The sequence below is a fragment of the Sturnus vulgaris genome, chromosome 4, assembly GCF_052056855.1.
Source record: "Sturnus vulgaris isolate bStuVul1 chromosome 4, bStuVul1.hap1, whole genome shotgun sequence".
NCBI lineage: Eukaryota > Metazoa > Chordata > Aves > Passeriformes > Sturnidae > Sturnus > Sturnus vulgaris.
In genome coordinates, this window is record NC_142246.1 from 7,689,764 (window position 1) to 7,706,540 (window position 16,777).

General features: G+C 47.5%; 1 protein-coding gene across 3 annotated transcripts in view; it reads left to right on the forward strand.

Moving 5' to 3' along the window:
- The first annotated feature begins 1,356 nt into the window (after positions 1 to 1,356).
- Positions 1,357 to 16,777, forward strand: part of FGFR3 (fibroblast growth factor receptor 3) — a 54,580-nt gene continuing 39,159 nt past the window's right edge. For all 3 annotated transcript variants that reach the window (XM_088163025.1, XM_014895227.2, XM_088163026.1), the window contains exon 1: positions 1,357 to 1,534. In XM_088163025.1, the coding sequence (XP_088019151.1) occupies positions 1,357 to 1,534 (178 nt within the window). The remainder of the gene's footprint in view (positions 1,535 to 16,777) is intronic.

Sequence of the window (16,777 nt, forward strand, 5' to 3'; positions counted from 1 at the left end):
TTCGCCCTCGCTGCAAGCCAAACCTCCGCACTGCCCGGCTTTCTTCTGATCCTAAAAACCTCCCCTTGACTCTTAGGCAGGTTGGGTTTTTTGGGCCCCTTCTGCAGAGCATTTTCAGCTCTGATAATGTTTGCGTCTATTTTCAGCGAATGAGCTGCTGTGTCAAGTGGGATTAAAGCAGAGCTGTGACTTCTCTGTATGAGGCAGCTCAGCTCGCTGTCAGCAGTAACTGATGCGTGTCACTTCAGCAACTCGGCAGTGTCGGGGGTCTCTGAGATGACCACAGTACCCCGAACCATAACTACGACAGCGACTAGATCATGGTAATGGTAACTGCAAATGTGACTAGACCCATTCAGTCAGACTTTATTAAAGGAGCTAGTCCACTTGGCAGAAGAGAACACGCAGAGTGGCGTGGAGTCTGTGATTATTCCCATCCATGTACCACAGCGATTACGGGTGTGGGGGAGCGAAGTCAGGGCGCTGGAAGCGGGCGGCTTCACTTCGGGGTACGGAGTGGCGCCATGCAGGGGAAATGGGTGAATGGGACATGTGCTTGCTGCTTAAGTCCCAGGCTGAGCCGAAGTGCTGCACGCACAGAGCTGTCCCCAACCCACTGATCCCCCTTCCCGCCGCCTCTCTCCAGAAAACGCGCTGTTCCAAGGCCAGGAGAACGGGACACGCGGGTGACGCGCGGTGCCACTCAGGATCCACCCTGGGAGCGCTGCGCCAATTCTAATCTCACGTCTGTGGGAAGCGGGAGCCGCTCCACCCCGAGGGCTCGGCGGGCGCAGCCCCGCGGGGTCCCGGCCGCGGGACCGGGGCGGGGAGCGGAGCGGGGAGCGGGGCGGGCGGGGCGCGGAGCGGAGCGGGGCGGGCGCGGCTCCCCGCGGCGGCGGCGGGGCGGGGCGGGGCGGGGCGGGCGGTCCGGCCCGGCGGGCGGGGACATCGCGGCCGCCCCGCTCCGCGCCCGCTGCGCGCTGAGCAGACGCAGGAGCGCCGCGGCGGCGGCGGGCGGGCGGCAGCGGCGGCTCCTGCGGGCGCTCGCTCGCTCCCTCCGTCCCTCGTTCCGTCCCTCGATGCGCGGTGCGCGGCCGGCCGCGGGGCTTGCGCAGGTAGGCGCCCCGCCGCCGCTCGGCGCACGGCTTGGCGCGGCTCCGTGCACTTTTTTACTGCTCCCACCACTTTTTTTCCGCCTTTTTTTTACTATTATTTTTACTGTTTCCTCCTCCGTGCGGGAACGGGGGGCGGGGGGATTTCTCGCCCTCCTCCCCGCGCTGAACGCCTCTCTCCCTGTCCCGGCAGCGCGGCGGCGGAGCGGAGCGGTGAGCGGCGGCAGCATGCGGCGGCCGGGGGATGTCTGAGGCGGGCGGTGCGGCGGCGGCCGCGCTGCCCCGGCGCCGCTCCGGAGGCATGCGGGCGGCCTGGGGCTCCGTCTGGTGCCTGTGCCTGGCGGCGGCCGTCGGCGGGATGCCGGCGGCGCGGCGGCAAGGAGGCAAGGCGGCGGCGGCGAGGAGCGGCGGGCAGCCGGCAGGTAAGGGCTGCGCACACACGTGCTCTGCGGGGACGGCTCCGGCCCGGCCGGGTTCGGCGCTGGAGTCCCGGTCCCTGAGCGAGCGCGGTGGGGCGGATGGATGGAGACCGCCGCCGGCGGCTGTGGAGCGGGAGTTACGAACGCGGGGCCGGGGCGGTTCCACCTCGCCGTGGCTCGGGGTAGTTCAGGGGCGCTCAGGAGGGACAAAGTGCTTTTAAGAGGATCCCTGTCTGCCAGGAGCCCTCTCCCAGGGAGGCAGCGCATGTCACCCGGTGGGTAACAGCTGGGAAGATGCTCGCGTGCGTGTGTAGCGGCGCATCTTCGGCACACATCGGAAATGCTCCGCCTGCGTGTGTGCGGGTGGGAAAAGTAGGGAAAGGTCATTTATATCCGCGTCTTGGGAGCGAAAGTGGAGTTGCCTCAGCTCCGGGTAGGCACAAGGTGGGTTGCAGCTGAATAAGCGGCTGTGCTAAGGGAACTGCGATTCGGGGGAGCCGGTGACCATCTCCCCTAGAGTGGCAGCGCTGCAGTTGCAAGTGAAAAAAGTTAACACGTCGGACAAAAGCTGGAGGTTTTTTTTTTTCTTCTTCTTCTTTCCAAGTAATATACGGCGGGTTTGAATCATCGTGTCTCTCTGATCCGCCTCAGCTGCTACCTGAGTCCCTGTTTATTTTTCAAAGCTCTTTAATGGAAGGGAGCCCCCTCGCAGCCCCCCGTCATCCGCTTTGCATGTACCCGGCAGAAAGTTTCCATTGTTCAGGAAAGGGTTTGAAGCCTGTTTGCCAAAAAAGTGACAGGGGAATAAATGGACTTCGTGGAGCCTGGGGGGTGGGGGGCATTACTTTCATACCCCTTTTGGTTAAAGCTATAAATCACACCGGGGGTTGGGTTTGTTTTCAAGAAAGTCCTAATAAAACACCAGATTCTTAGTGTAACTCGTTTGGCTCATTTTTCACAGCCAAAAGAATTGATTTATGGGGCAACATCGCAGGGACTTGGTCAGAGCAGATGAGGTCGGTGTGTGGAAGGCAGCGCGCAGCCTGTGCTGGCCGCAGGGGTGCGAGTGACAGACGCGGAGTGTCCCCAGTTCTCTCTGCCTTAGCCTGAAGTGCATATTGGTGCTGTCACTTCAGGCACACTCGATCCCTTGGGGGCGAGGAGCAGCCTCGGTGGCTGCCTCAGTAGTCCCTGGGCTTCCACCCTCACCTTCAGTCCGTAGCTGGGGTTGATAATGTGTTAAAGTGGCGCTAAACCCTTCCCGTGCTCCGAGATAGTTTTGCAAGTTAAAGCTTTGGGACGCTGTTTGCAGCAAGTGGCGTGCTTGGAGGTGACACGGGGGAAACATCCCTCTGGTGATGACTGCGAAGTGAGGGATGGTTGGGATTTCCAGGAGCTCCCGTGGAGATCCTCGGGACAGGCTCTTACCTCTGGGTCAGCTTTCTCCAGAGCAGAGCTGGCACTGTCATCTCCCGCTCCGCTCCCTGGAAGTGGGATTCCTCCCTGAACCAGGACGGCTCCCGCCAACCCTAACACCTAGCAATGTTTTTGGGTTGCCCCATCACTGCGGGCTGTTGAAAGCTCCGGTGGACGAGGGCTGTGAGGGGAGAGAGAGTTTTTCAGTGCCAGTGGCTGTCCCACCATCTTCCACGTGCGTGGGGAAGCGTGAAGCCAGTGCTGCTTCCCCAGCTCTGTGCCAAAGCCAGCGGCTCTGTCACCGAGAGGGCACCCGCTGCCTGTCCGACCTGGGGGGGAAAGGTTGTGCAAAAGAAACTGTAAAGAATATAAACCTTCAGAGCCAAGTAAAAACACATTTTACTTTTTCAGTCTTTTTGAATTGAATGGGAAAAAGCAAATTCTTTCTCCTAGTCAAATGGGCCATGGGGTATTGGCTCATTACTGAGGGTTGTTGTTCGCTGGGCTTTGCATTTACAGTCTAAGGCCTTATTTTCCATAAAGGGGCTTGGAAGGATTTTTCCCCAGTGATCTAATTCTCCACACGGGGCTGTGAAGGCTATAACAGCTACTGCTTTGTGCCTATACTCAGCTACATAAAACACACATTGAAGGGAGGCATTCTCGAGGTATGTGTATGTTTGCTAATATGAATACTGGCTATTAGCGGAGGTGGAGGGGGTGCAGGTTTTAACATCTCCGCAGGGAGGTGTTCGGCTGTTGGCAGGAAGGAGGCAGATGGCGGGGCTGTTGCTGAATAGAAGCTAAACTAAAAACACCAGGGGCCTCATCTGGGCTGAGTTTCTCTTCTCTCCCGTTCTCGGGGCTGCAGGAAGAACAATGTCAAATTTCCCCCCTCCCTCTCTTTTTTTTTTTTCTTTTTTTATGAATGAAAGTAAGAGAGGCGAGGCAGGATTGAATGTGTATGTCATTCAGGGGCTATGACAGAGATGATTAGGGAGGTCAGTGAACTCCTTTGCAGCCTTGAGCATGCGGTCACTCTATTCAGCAGCCACAGAATAGACATCAATATAAAAAAGCCCGTCCAATTTGCATTAGTATTCAGATAAAGATATTACTTCGTACGATTTGTGAATGTCAAGTAATGCTGGCTGTTTTCTTAGAGAGCAGCCCAACTGAAACAGCGGTATTTAACTTTTAAGAAATTCTGATAACCATCCTGTCTCCTGTAGCTGGCTTGTGTGCGTGTGTGTCTGCACACGGTATATGTGAAAAAGGCAATTTCTGGGCTCTTTGGGATTTGTGTTGCACTAGTTAGCTGCTGAGGCTGTCTGGGTGCATTGAAAGAGTTGTATAGAGAGCTGCTAATGTTTGATCAGGTTTGTGCAGGAAGGGGAGGGGAGAGTTCTCCCAATCTGTCAGGAGCAAGAACCGAAGTTTCCTTGTGCAAGGAATGGAATTATCACCCAGGGTTAATACTACACAGGCAGTTTTTTTGCCGGAAGAACAGAACAAGGACCGTTTTGGGATTTTGCTTCAGTTTAATGGGAAGGCACGTACCAATTGCTGTGACTTCTTTGTGTGGAAAGAAGTGGTGATGTGCCAGCTGTTGTGTTTTTCATGCAGCTGATGGCAACTGGGCTCTTGCAGCCTTCCAGCATGAGCTCAGCGAGGGGTCCAAGGTGTAGGGTACGCTGATCTGTGTCACTGCTTTGTGTATCTGAGCGTTTCAAAGTTCATCCTGAAATTATAGGGGTATTGAAGTGAGTGCCAAATGGCACTGGCTGTTCCTGGAGCTGGCCTTGGGGTTTATGCGTTCAAACTCTCTGCAAAGAGTCTCTCGTTTATTGATAGTCCTACACCAGAAATGTTTTCGATTCAGTGGGCAGCTGTGAGGGATAGTTTTGAGATTAAAAGTTGATCCATTTGTTCTCATGAACAGTAGCAGCTAAAGAGCTAATTAGGTCTTTAATATTAAGACTAGCATATTTTACTATATGCAATAAAATAGGAGGATACAAGTAAATGATGATGAAACATCGCTTCTTTAAAAAAAATTATAGTTCTTACCTAGCAAACAGTGAACTAGAAAGTCTATTCCAGTGCAGAGATGGACTTAATGCATTCAATAGTAGCTGTAAAACATGATGGCTTCTAAACATACTGACAAGGGTCAGTCCAATTAAATCTGAGGATTTTTTCTTTTAATTAAGACTTTATTAGCCACCGCTGAGTAGGAAACGTGATGAAAGTACTTCTGAAAATTGTGTAGCAAAGTGTTGATCTGCTAATTAAATCATGCAATTAAAGTAAGCCACTCTGACTGGCATGTTAACTTTTACAACTCCCTCCAAAAAAATCCCCAGTGCTGTTTGGGAAGGTGAACCTGTCCTGAAACCTGACTGAACACTGGTTTTGAAATTAGTTGAACACCAAAGAAGTTTTGATTTACGGCGTTCCCACTCTATCCAGACCATTTCCATACAGTGGGACCCAGTCTGCTGGTTGCACAAAGCTGAGAATTTTCATAAAGCTAGAGGAGGGTTCCCCCTGCTTCTACAAGGCTGAGAAACAAAATTTTTCCTTTTAAAATATGGTCAATAGCAGTGAACTTTGATATCCACCTAAATCCTTAGAAAGCTGTCCTTTCTGAATACTTACTGTGTACATCTGCTATTCACTTAGGGATCCTAAATGGTAGGGAATCAGCCTGGTTTCTGAGCAATTAATAAAATTTTCAGTTTATAATAAAGCGTTAGATCAAAGCGTTTCTGACAGTGACCTCTTGTTGGCATGCAGAGCTGTGACTGAAGGCATTTGCTGCACCTTAATTTTAGCTAAGGTTAGGGCATGGCCTCCTGGTGGCTTTTTCTGGCTGGTCATTGAAGTGTGTAGGATTCAGTGCAGGAGCCTGAGCACGAGCCATTAGGTTTCATGGAGAAGTGGCTGTGTTGTCATCATGGTTTAGCTTTTGGCAATTTTTACTATAGATAAGGTAGACCCATCAGGCTTATAACAAATTCAGATTATACTGAAATATAATAATTATAATAAGATAATATATATGATTTTCTGTTTATACTGAAAACAGAGTCAAAATTCCCTCCCCGGTTTTTCCCAGCTCAGCTATACCTGATACACAGATAAGCAATGAATCTGGCTGTTTTTCTTATGTTTCCCTGTTTGAATAGATTTCTGTCTTGTCCTTCATGGGCTACATGCTTGTAACTTTCCATGCGTCCTGGGAGTTTGTCTGACTCTGCATACCTGTTTCTTCCTTTTTTCCTGACGTTTAAAAAATACTCCAACCTTGAAATTGCCTGCTGACTGCAAGCCATTCAATGGAGTGGTTTGATGTAGCTGTTTCACTGGTTGCCATTTCATCTCTTTTAATAGCGATTAGTGATAAACTTGATTCTACATGTACCAGCCTGTATGCCAAAGAGGATGGTGCCTGGTAAAAGTTTGCCTTACACTGGGTTATTTTTCAGCAATTTCGGGGACTCTGGTCCAGCATAGCCACTCGTGGTATGTGGCAGCAGGCAGCCCAGACTGTAGGAGGAGTAAATCTGAAAGCACCTCTCTGTAAATGCTAGGCTAGAACCATGTCTGAAGACGTATACAAAGCCAAAAGTACCTTAAAATACCTTGTTACACCCTGATTTTTTTTTTCCTTGGCCTCCTACATAGCTTATCAGTTTAGCGGTTTCCCCTGTTTTGGATGTTTATCGGGTGGTCTTGTTTAAAAAGAAACTTCTTCTCTGAAGTAAAGCTGACTCCCCCAGTGTCCCCTTTCTCATAGGCTCAGAGCTCAGGTTGCCAAGTGCCATAGATGTGGTTTAAAGCTCTGTATGTGTGAAGAAGGGCTTTTATTCCTGCAGTGAATGCTGTATTCCTGGTGTGCTTACCCCTAAAGTATCTGCTCCTTGGCTTGAATGACCAGGAAGTTTCTGCAGTATCAAAAGCAAACAAGAACTGTGAGATATGGGCTGAGTAAAACCTTTAGTAAACTTAGTAGTTAAAATGTGAAAGGTAATCAGATGTAAACCTGCCCTATTATTCTGATAGGCTATCAGGACTTTTGCATTCAGGTGGATAGGAACTAGCCAGGAGGTAGTTAAATCAATTTTATTTTTTTTGGTGCAGTGGCACTCAGGTTACTCAGTGTAGCAAAGCTATTTTTGAAGAATAGCAACACAGTCAAGTGAGAAAACATTTCTCTGGTAACTGCTTCAGTTTCAGATGTATTAATCTAAGAAAGGGGTGGTATTTATTGCAGAGGTGGAGGTAGGTCTGGTGTGCTGGCCTTGCTTTCTCAAATCCAGAGCGCAAGGCAAGATAAGGAGTTGGTTAAATAAAAAGGTTATATTAAAACTTGGAAGTAGATCTCTTTATCACACAGAACTGTATGCAAAACAATTGCCGTGTGCTTACACGTTTAGCATCTGTGAGATTTTGGGGCTGTGCCATTTCTGCAGGTTGTGAGGGGTTAAAAGAGTTAATAACTCAAGTGAGAAGGGTTCCAAGTTTTTGGGTGAGGAAAGGATGCAGCCCAGGATGTCTCTCGGGGAACAGGCATTGCTCCACAGGCTGCTGTGTGTGCCCAGGGCTCTTCCTGGGAGTATCACAGCCCCAGGACCCTGCACTGCTGTTTGCACCAGTACAGCCAGGGCTGTACTCTGACCTGCTGAGCTACCTGAAAATGTCACACTGACACTTGGCAGCATGTTGCTTTGGATTTTTTCCCTTCATTTCCTTTTCACCCAAGGAGCCAAGCCATCAGTTAAGTTCCTTGAGTATGTGGCTTTTAGGGAAAGGCAGTAACAGGCACTGATAGTGCACCATGGCATTCCAGAAACTTCCAGAGGTGGCTTCCCAACTGTTGCTTTTCATAACTGACGGAACTGTTTGTGAGTTTATCTGCATTTAAAACTTTTGCCCTGGAAAATGAAGTATTTTATAATTGTACCTTGATCTCAATGAGCTACCTTGTGCTGTTCACAAGGAATCTCACTAAATCATTCCAGCTTACATAGTTAAATCAGTAAAGCTTTGGAGACCAATGCTGGGTTATAAGGATTGTACTAGTGTCCAGCAGTAATGGATTTTTAAGCATTTTGGAGTTGACCTGACTCGGTTTGTGTGTAGGGGAGACAGCAAAATATCTGGGTATTGCTTAGGGGCCAAACTTTGTGGTGGTGATGTGGTGTGTGGATGGGTTCTCACTGATGCCAAGAGGAAGGAGTGATGTAAAAGAACAGGCAAGAAAGGGAAATCTTCACTGTCAGAGAGCTCCAGGGAGGTGCTGAGGATGAGGGCATCTCTGATGCTCCTCTCACAAGAGGCAGGCAGCACCTGGCTCTGTGAAATGGGATGCAGGCATGGTCCTTGTAGCAGGACCATGTCCCAGGAGCCATCCAGTCCCCTGTGTTGCTGGTGGTGCCTCTGCAGAGGGGATTTGCTGGGGTTTCACTGGGGTGTGTGGCAGAGGAGATCCTGTGAAGCCTTGGAGGTGTTTCTGTTCCACGGGGCAATGCAGGGGAACTGGCATCACCCTGAACTGACAGCTCATCTCCTCTTGCTCACTCCCCCTGGGGAAGGTAAAATACACATCTGTGAAGGCTTTTCTTTGGAGTAAAAAGGAGCTACGGGAGATGCCTCTGGATCCAAATGATGAGGCCAGCCTTTCTCAACCTTCTGCTTTCCCTGTCAGAAAACTGAAAAGATCCCAAGAATTAGATTTTTAATTTTATTTTGATGCTTGACAGAACTTGTAAAGATCCTTCATAGCAAATCTGGCTCCCAGTTCGGAGGGTCATTGCTTTCCTTAGGGGTTTTGCCATTCTCTGCTTCTTGTAGTCCTGTAAAAATAATAATGAGGTCTTGATCTTGTGCCTATTGAATCCCAGGCGAAAAAAGCCCCCATTGATTTCCAAGAGAGAAGGCTGAAGCCCTTCACAGATCGTGGTGGGAGCAGCTATTTAGCATAAGCAGGGATTGTTTGGGAAGCTTTCTAATGACCCAAACATTTTAACAAGCAGAGGAAACTCTGGCGAGTAAAAGGGCTCCTAGTTTGGGGGTGGAGATCCCTGAACTGGCTTTCAGTGACCTCCCATTCCTCTCTAACCAGCTGTAACACAGACCTTCACTTCCCATCTTGCTTTCTGTACTGGGAGCCCGTGGCAGCATCACAACCAGAAGCACACCAGAGGCAGTGGTGACAGCCAGCACCCAGCTCCCCTGTGCCTCTGCTCTGGGTCCTCTTTTCTGGAGCTTTCCTGGCGCTTCCTGGGCAGGCAGAGCACAAGAAAAACTTTTCCCATAGGATTTTTTTTTTTTTTTTTAATAACCCCGCTTTCATGGGCGAGACTCAAGTACAAGCAATTGCCTCCCAGCAAAATACTTCAGCAGCTTGTGTGGAGACTGTAGGGCCTGAACAAACTGGTGATTTCATTTTTGTTTAAAATGTTTTTAACTTCTCTCTCTATAGATTCCCCCAGGAAAGCATTCTGTTTCTAGCCAGTAGCAGGATCTGTGTAAGATGAGCCAAGATGTGCCTTGGGAGATGGGAGTATCACAGCTAAAAGTGAAGAGGAGAAACCAATTACAGTGAGAAGGTTAAGGAGTTCTGAGTGTGCCCTGGCAATTAGCATTTTCAAACGAAGATAAATCCTCAATGAGCCTTACTTTAATTAAAAGAATGATTGGAATTAGGCATAGTACCATCTCTTCTGATCGGTATCATGAGTATCTGTACGAATAAAGCATTTCTGAGGAGGGAGAAAAACACCAGATTTTAATCTTCCTTTGGTAGCCGATACATCTGCCTGTTGCAAGGGCATATTTCTCCCTGTCTTGGAGTATCCAGGCTTGTTGACAGTAAACAACTGTCACTTGGCAGTTTATGAAAGAAGAATGTTTAGGAAAACATGTCCAGTTTAAATAGTTATGTTAATAGGCTGGGGGTTCATGCAGAAGCAAGGGGATCTGGTAAATGGAGGTACATAAATTAGCTGGGATTTGGAACCAGAGGATAATGGAATGGTTTGGGTTGGATGGGACCTTAAATATCACCTTGTTCCAGCCTCCAGTATTCACTGTGTAAAAAAAGACCTGAATGCAGTTGGGGGAGAAAAATAAAAAATTCTTTTGATTTTTACAGTCAGTGTGTTATGTATGAATTCACAGCTTTCTGTGAAAGCATAAGTTTTTTTTCAAAGAAAATTCCAAAAGCCTCTTCCAGCACGTGGTGGGTTGGGCCCTGGGAGGCCCCTGGTTGGGATGAGCTGCAGGACTGGGATCCCAGTGCTCCCACTGAGTAGCCCAAATGCTGCTCCAAGCTCCACAGGCAGCATTTGGACCTTGCAGCTGCCCTGCCGTGTCCTCAGCCTTTGCCTCACAGGGCTGATCGCAGGAGGAGGCTGCAAGAAAACTTTGCCTCCTGATTTCTAAATTGATTAATTGCAGAAAGGAAGGGGTGGGGTGGGCAGTGAGGGGAAAGTAAGAAACAGTAGATGGTGTCCTCTCTGCATCCCTGCCCAGAGTTGCTACAAATCCATCACCCACCTTCTTTCAAGTTAAACACTGGTGGATGTCGTGAGACATGAGCGAGTGCAAAGCGTTTATTCCAGCTCAGCCCAAAGTCATCAGTGTCAAAATATAATGAATGGGGGCCTGGTGTCTTGAAATCTGTAATCAAGCATAAAAAATACGTTTCAGGCTTTCCAGGCTCCTGGTTCATCCAGCTTGGGAAGAAGGATGTAAGTGGCTAATAGGGGATACCAGCATTAGCCTTGAAGATACTGAGTAAAACCACTCTGCTGCACTCCAGCTGCCATCCTGGGATATAATATAAATACAGTAAATAGAGTGGAGTTTGAATACAGAGTACTGTGTTACTGAATACAGTACTGTGTTTCCTTAGGCTGAAGGAAAGTGTCTCAGAGAGGGGCATCTTGACTGTGCCCTTGTCCCATTTAGGGCAGAGAGCTGGAGGAGCAAATGGGAACCCCCAGAGTTTTCACAAAAGGGTCACACTCAGTTTTCTTCTGCCCAGTGGTTCAGTTAGTATTTCCATTATTTGAACTAGGAGGCAAAGGAAACCCAGACATGAAGCCTCCTACTACAGAAATGCTTTGCTGTCTGCCCAGTCAAAAAGGAAAATAACTCCTGGAAAGTGTTGATGGACTTGTGCTGGGGTTCTAACATGTGAATTATTTAGTGAAGGAATGAGATTTCTGCCTCATTTTTAGGTGTAGGCATGCTGGCATCTTGGATTTGAGGAGGCAGTGGACTTCTGCATCATAAAAGTCTTCATGACAGGGAGGGAAGGACAGAGGGGACAGCAGGGGCTGTCCTTTGCCCTGTCCTCCTCAATGCAGGGACAAAAAGGGGCAGGTTTGTACCCACCACCATGGTCTTGGTGGGGGGTCACTGCCTGATCCTGGGTCTGGTGACCCCAAGCAATGCAAATCCTTCCTGTAAGGAGTCACCTGCATACTCTGAACAAGATTGTGTTAGTTCTGGCAAAAAAGGGCCTGAAACCTCCTCAGATGCTTTCAAAATAGATGTAAATGTTTGAAGTAGAGGTTTTCTCCCTCTCTGTCCCCTCCTCCCAGTGCATAGCAAGTGAAGTGCAGACAAGAGGTGCAGACTTGGCAGGAATAACTTCACCCAGTGCTTGAGCCCAGCTGTTTTGGGCATGAGAAGGAGCAGTTGGAGGGGTGACATAGGATGTCTCAGGGCAGGCAGGAAGAAAAGACGACCCTGGATTAACCACCCACCCCTGGAAAGGGAGTGGAGGAGGCAGAATCCTGTGTGCAGCTCTTGCTCCATTTATGGGTTATACATCAAGGGAGATTGTCTGAAAGTCAGGCACCAAAGCTAAGCTCCTGCCATGCTCCCTTGGGTGGGCTGAACCACCACCTTGCACTACTCATGAAGACGTGAAATTGGACAAACCCAGCCAGCCCCTTGGTGGCTGCTGGGCTCAGCCTTTATCATTATATCTTCCACCTGGCAGAGAGAAGTGTCTGTTTTCTTTCTCCCTTGGCTTGCCTGCTGCACTGACTATCTTTGGCATCACAACAGCATCCATCTAATTCTTAGAGGCTCATTTGCACAGAGAAGAATTTATAAGTGTTTCTGGTGGGGAAAGGAAAGGAGAAGCTGGGAAAATCAGAGTCAGAAGGGTGGGGAATATATCCCTGGTTCATTCAATGCTAAAATACCTTTGCATAGAGGTATCTACCCTGCTTCTGGAATTTCTGGATCCTAACAGTGCAGGTTGCAGATGATTATTTGGGAGCACTAAAACTGGCTGAAGGCAGTGGGAACCAAGACACGCATGACTTCCTTGAACTCTCTCTTAATTTGTAAAGTGGAGTCCAAACCCTGCTGTAATAGATAGGGTTACAGGAGACCATTAAAAGGTCCCTCCTGGTGAACCTGATGCCCTGGTGCTGCTGCTGGAAATGATAAACCTCTGCATTCAGGTTGGATGGTATTCACTGCCCTGCGTGGATGCTGTATGCATGGAAGCCAGTGAGTCCTGCTAATTTAAGGATTGTTTTCCAAGTCTGTTTTCTATAACCCTGTAGACTCAGTACAAATAAAGAACTGACTAAATTTCCTGTGAGAAGCGCGGGACAAACACTAAGCGTGAGATTTGAATGCAAAAAGGTGAAAACACAAATGTATACAGAAACAGCAAGTCAAACAAGCTGAAAAAATATTGTAAGGTTGATTTAACAGAGCAGTGAACTCAAAGCTGTCTAATCCCTTTAGCAGCCTTCTTTAAAGAGGAGAAATAAAAGAATTTTTGACATTACCTTTCTTTGCCATCTCTCACAACTCTTTTTAATAATGCTGAAGGATAAGACTTGAGTTTAGCACAAGGACAAAGTGTTGCAGCTTTAGAGGTGTTTTCTAAATAACAAAATCTTCATTTGTCATTTGCGACATTAAAGTGGATCAGAGTTCCTGAAAGGAGATTACTGTTAAATTTCTCCAACTGGGGTACCTGGCACCTAAATCTCGCTTGAGACTGAAATAACAAGCTTGGTTTTGAAAGATGCTGAGCCAGATCAGGCTCTGCGTTTAAATCACTTAAGCACTCTCAAAATCTGGCTATTCATTTTGATGCATAGATATGGATTTCTGGACTTAATCACTGACCTTTGCATTTCAAATGTTTGACCTTCGTTTTCTTTACTAAGTATGCAGACAGAGCGGCCCCCAAATTATTATTGTTTTTCCCTTTTACACAGCTGAAAACGGCCAGGAGAGAAGACTTGAAGTTCTGCATCTTATTGCTGAGAAATAGGGATCTTTGGAAAACAGCATTTTGTGTTACTCAAGGGAAACTTACAAAAAGGGGAATATTTTCTTATTTTCATTCACGTGAACATGGTCCTTCATATATGTAAAACCCAGAATCAGTTGGGAAGAAACCCACCCAAAGTACCCTAAACCTTTGCCCTCTCTTAATCCCTGTACAAGAGGGTGTTTTTTTTTAAGATGTGCTTTTCTCCCCCCTGAAATAAAGGCAATTGATAGGCTCATAAACAAATACCAAACATTAAGTCCTAATCTCCATATAGAGGAGCCTGACCCTTTTTATGGAGAGAGAGGGTAGAGGGAGGAAACGGGGCCAGGAGTTTCAGGTTTAATGCTTATTAAAGTTTTAGTGGGTGGGAAAATGCAATCAATAAATTTTGTTTAATGCCTCAAAACTGGTGTTAGTTTTCACTAGCTACACCGGAGAGTAGTTTTCATTTTGAAACTAGGACACTCGTAGTTGGAATGACAATGAATGTGGAGTGAATATGGTCCCAGTTGGAAGCCGATTTTTTGAATAGCATGAGAACTCCCCCCACCTCTCTGCCTTGGCTCCAAAGTGGGGTAGCTTCCGTTTTTAATTAGCAAACCCGGCAAAATTTAGCTCATTGTGTCTTTCTGATCCTTTGGCCCAGTGGATAGCTTGGATTTCTCCATCTTACTGTCTTGAGGCTGTTCTTTTCATTTTTTTTCCTTCAGTTTTGGTGCGGGAAGGAAAGGGGGGCTTCAGGATACTTAGGATTAAAGTCATTGTTTGGGGGTATTTGCAGCCAGCTGCCTGCATTAAATGAAGATTAGAGGAGTGCACATTAAAAGTGCAAGGGAAATGCAGAGGACCTGGGATTTGGGAGCTGCATAGCTGTGAACCGAAGGGGAAAGGTTGGGGCTTTATGGCAAATTTTTTCTGATGCCATGTGATCTTAAAGCCCACTTCAGAAAGCATCACAAATAGCTTCCAGGGCAAAACTGGCTTGGGGATTGGAAAGGGAACCAGGAGCATTTGTATCCCTTAAAAAGTTCCTCTGAGGTGAACCTAAACTTTTGAGCCTAGGGAACTTACGTATTTCTTAAAAGTTCATCTGCAAGAGCACTTGAGAGGTGGTGAAATTTTGATAGAAGTGACCAAGTAGCTGAAAGCCCACCCTGGATGTCAAAACTCCAGCAGTAAAGAATTTTTGAAAGCTTTTTAGGAAGGAAGGCATAGAGAAAGAGCCCAGGAAAAAAAAATAACCAGAAGAATCATTCAGCAACATTATAAGAAAGTTTTAAAAATATTTCCAAAGGTACAGCTGCTCCCCTTTCCCTATGCTGTGTGGAGCAGTCATTTGTGCAAGGTGTGTCCATGTAGCAAACCCTGCTAATTGCTTGGGGTGTGTCACCTACAAAACCCCTGCAGGTACCCTGGTCCAGAGGAGCAGGAGGGATGCTGTGGTGCACTGATGCTGAAGAGCACAGGTTTGGTAGGACCCAAGTTCTGCTCAGATGTAGTCTGGATCAAGCTTTGCCCAATCCATTGGGATGCTGGGAAGTCTCATTCTGTGCCTCAGTTTCCATAGCTGCTGCCACTGGCTTTGAAAGGGCTTGTGGGAGTTGCTTGCTTGCTGCAATGATGAGAGTTATTTGGACTTCCTCAGGCATGTAGAGCAGAAATGTCAAACATCAGCTGCTTGGTGGTGGGATCTGTCTGTCAGCTGGGATGCCCCAGCTTGTGCTGAGCAAAAGCTGAGGCCGAGTTGGCCACTGCTCTTCAGAGGCAGACGCCAAAAGGATGAGAGCCCAGTCTCTTGTGCTCCCCCAAGGACCAGCCCAGTGGGTGTCCCATCCCTCTGAGCACAGAGCAGTGTGGGTTGGCCATGTTTGGCCACCAGGGTTGGGTGAGGTGGTCAGTGTGACCTGTGGGCCAGCAGCTGCAAGGGTGTGCTGGTCCTGCCAGGCTGGGACTGATGTCACCCCCACCCTGCTGAGAGCTGCTGCAGCTCATTGCTGCCTTCCGAGAGGAAAGCACTGAGATTTGGGCACCTGGGAGAGCAGGAGCCAGGAGCTCTCATAGCCTGGGGACATCAGTGTGCCCCTGCTGCCTCCCATCCTCTGCTCCATCTTTGGGGACCACTGATGGAGACATTTAATTTCTCTAAAAAAAGTTCAACACAGAACTCTGAGCTTACTAGAGACATACAAGTGGTGTTTGCTTCCCTGTTTTGAGTGGGGAACCAAGTGTTTAGTTGTACAAAATCTGGCTAGATTTTAAGGAAAACTCCCCATCACTTGTTCCTTTAAGCCAGTAATCCCCAGCTGAAGGCTATCCCTGGGTCTAGATCTGGGCTCTCAGCAGCAACCAAAGCTGTGCCTCTGGAGGGGTTTGCATTCCCATCGTTTTAGGTGTAGCCAGGAGACCCCTTTGATTTGTTCTCTGGTGGGGTTTTTTTGTCCTCCTCGGGACTTCCAAGTGTCAGAGGGAAATCCTTCTGGCCAAAGTGTTTTTGTAACTGTTTTAGCTTTGTGACAATTTATTTCTTTAAACTCTCTGTGCATGAATTGGGTGATCTAAGAAAACAGTCCATTAAAAGGAGGATACTGTAGAGTCCTGATGAATCCTGTTTTCTACTTGGCCGATGGAACAGAAAGCTAATTGCCAGTAGTAAATCCATTCAAAGGAGAGCTGGAGGGAGGGAGGAAAGCTAATATTCCTCCTTGAATGCCATTTAATCTCTGAAACCTTTCATGCAGATGTAAATTAGGATTTGCACAACAGAGTCAACAGTTGCTCCGTAGATAAGGCAGATTTGCAACATCTGCTTTTTCCATTTTGGAAGCTCTTCCAAAGTCGCTGTCGGGGATAGCCAAGCTAAACAGTAGAGATTTTTTTATTCCTTTCCATAATCTCTTGTTTATAAAGAAAGCTGCATATGACAGAACTAAACCTGGTTATTGTTCAGCTAATTCTCTAGGAAAAAGGTTTGCTTTTCTCCTAAAACAGATCTAAGAAAACCCCCACGGAGTGGTAACATAGTGCAGTTACTTGTTAATGCCTTTGAAAGAAATGTCTGGTAACAATACGCCACTGCAATGCAAATACAGTATAAACAGTCTACTTTGCATTATTATTAGTATTAGTGTTGTTATTATTAAAGCTGTTTTAAGCTTTTCCAGGAGAACTGCCTCCTCCCAAGCAAACACTTGTAATATAGGAAAGATAAAGTGGTACCTTTGAGTGATCTGGTCTAGGAGAAGGTGTCCTTGCCCATGGCAGGGGTGTTGGGATGAGATAATATTTAAGATCCTTTCCAACACAAACCATTCTATGGTTCTATGATTCTGTAAAATAATGGAGGCAAACCCTTTTCAGATATATAAAGATATATTTATATATATATGAAGATATATTTTTATGCCACAGTTTAGACTTTCACAGATACAGATATTTTATTTTTGCAATATTTTATTTCTGGGTGTGAGCCCCACTGAGCAGGGGAGATAACCCAGCAAAACACC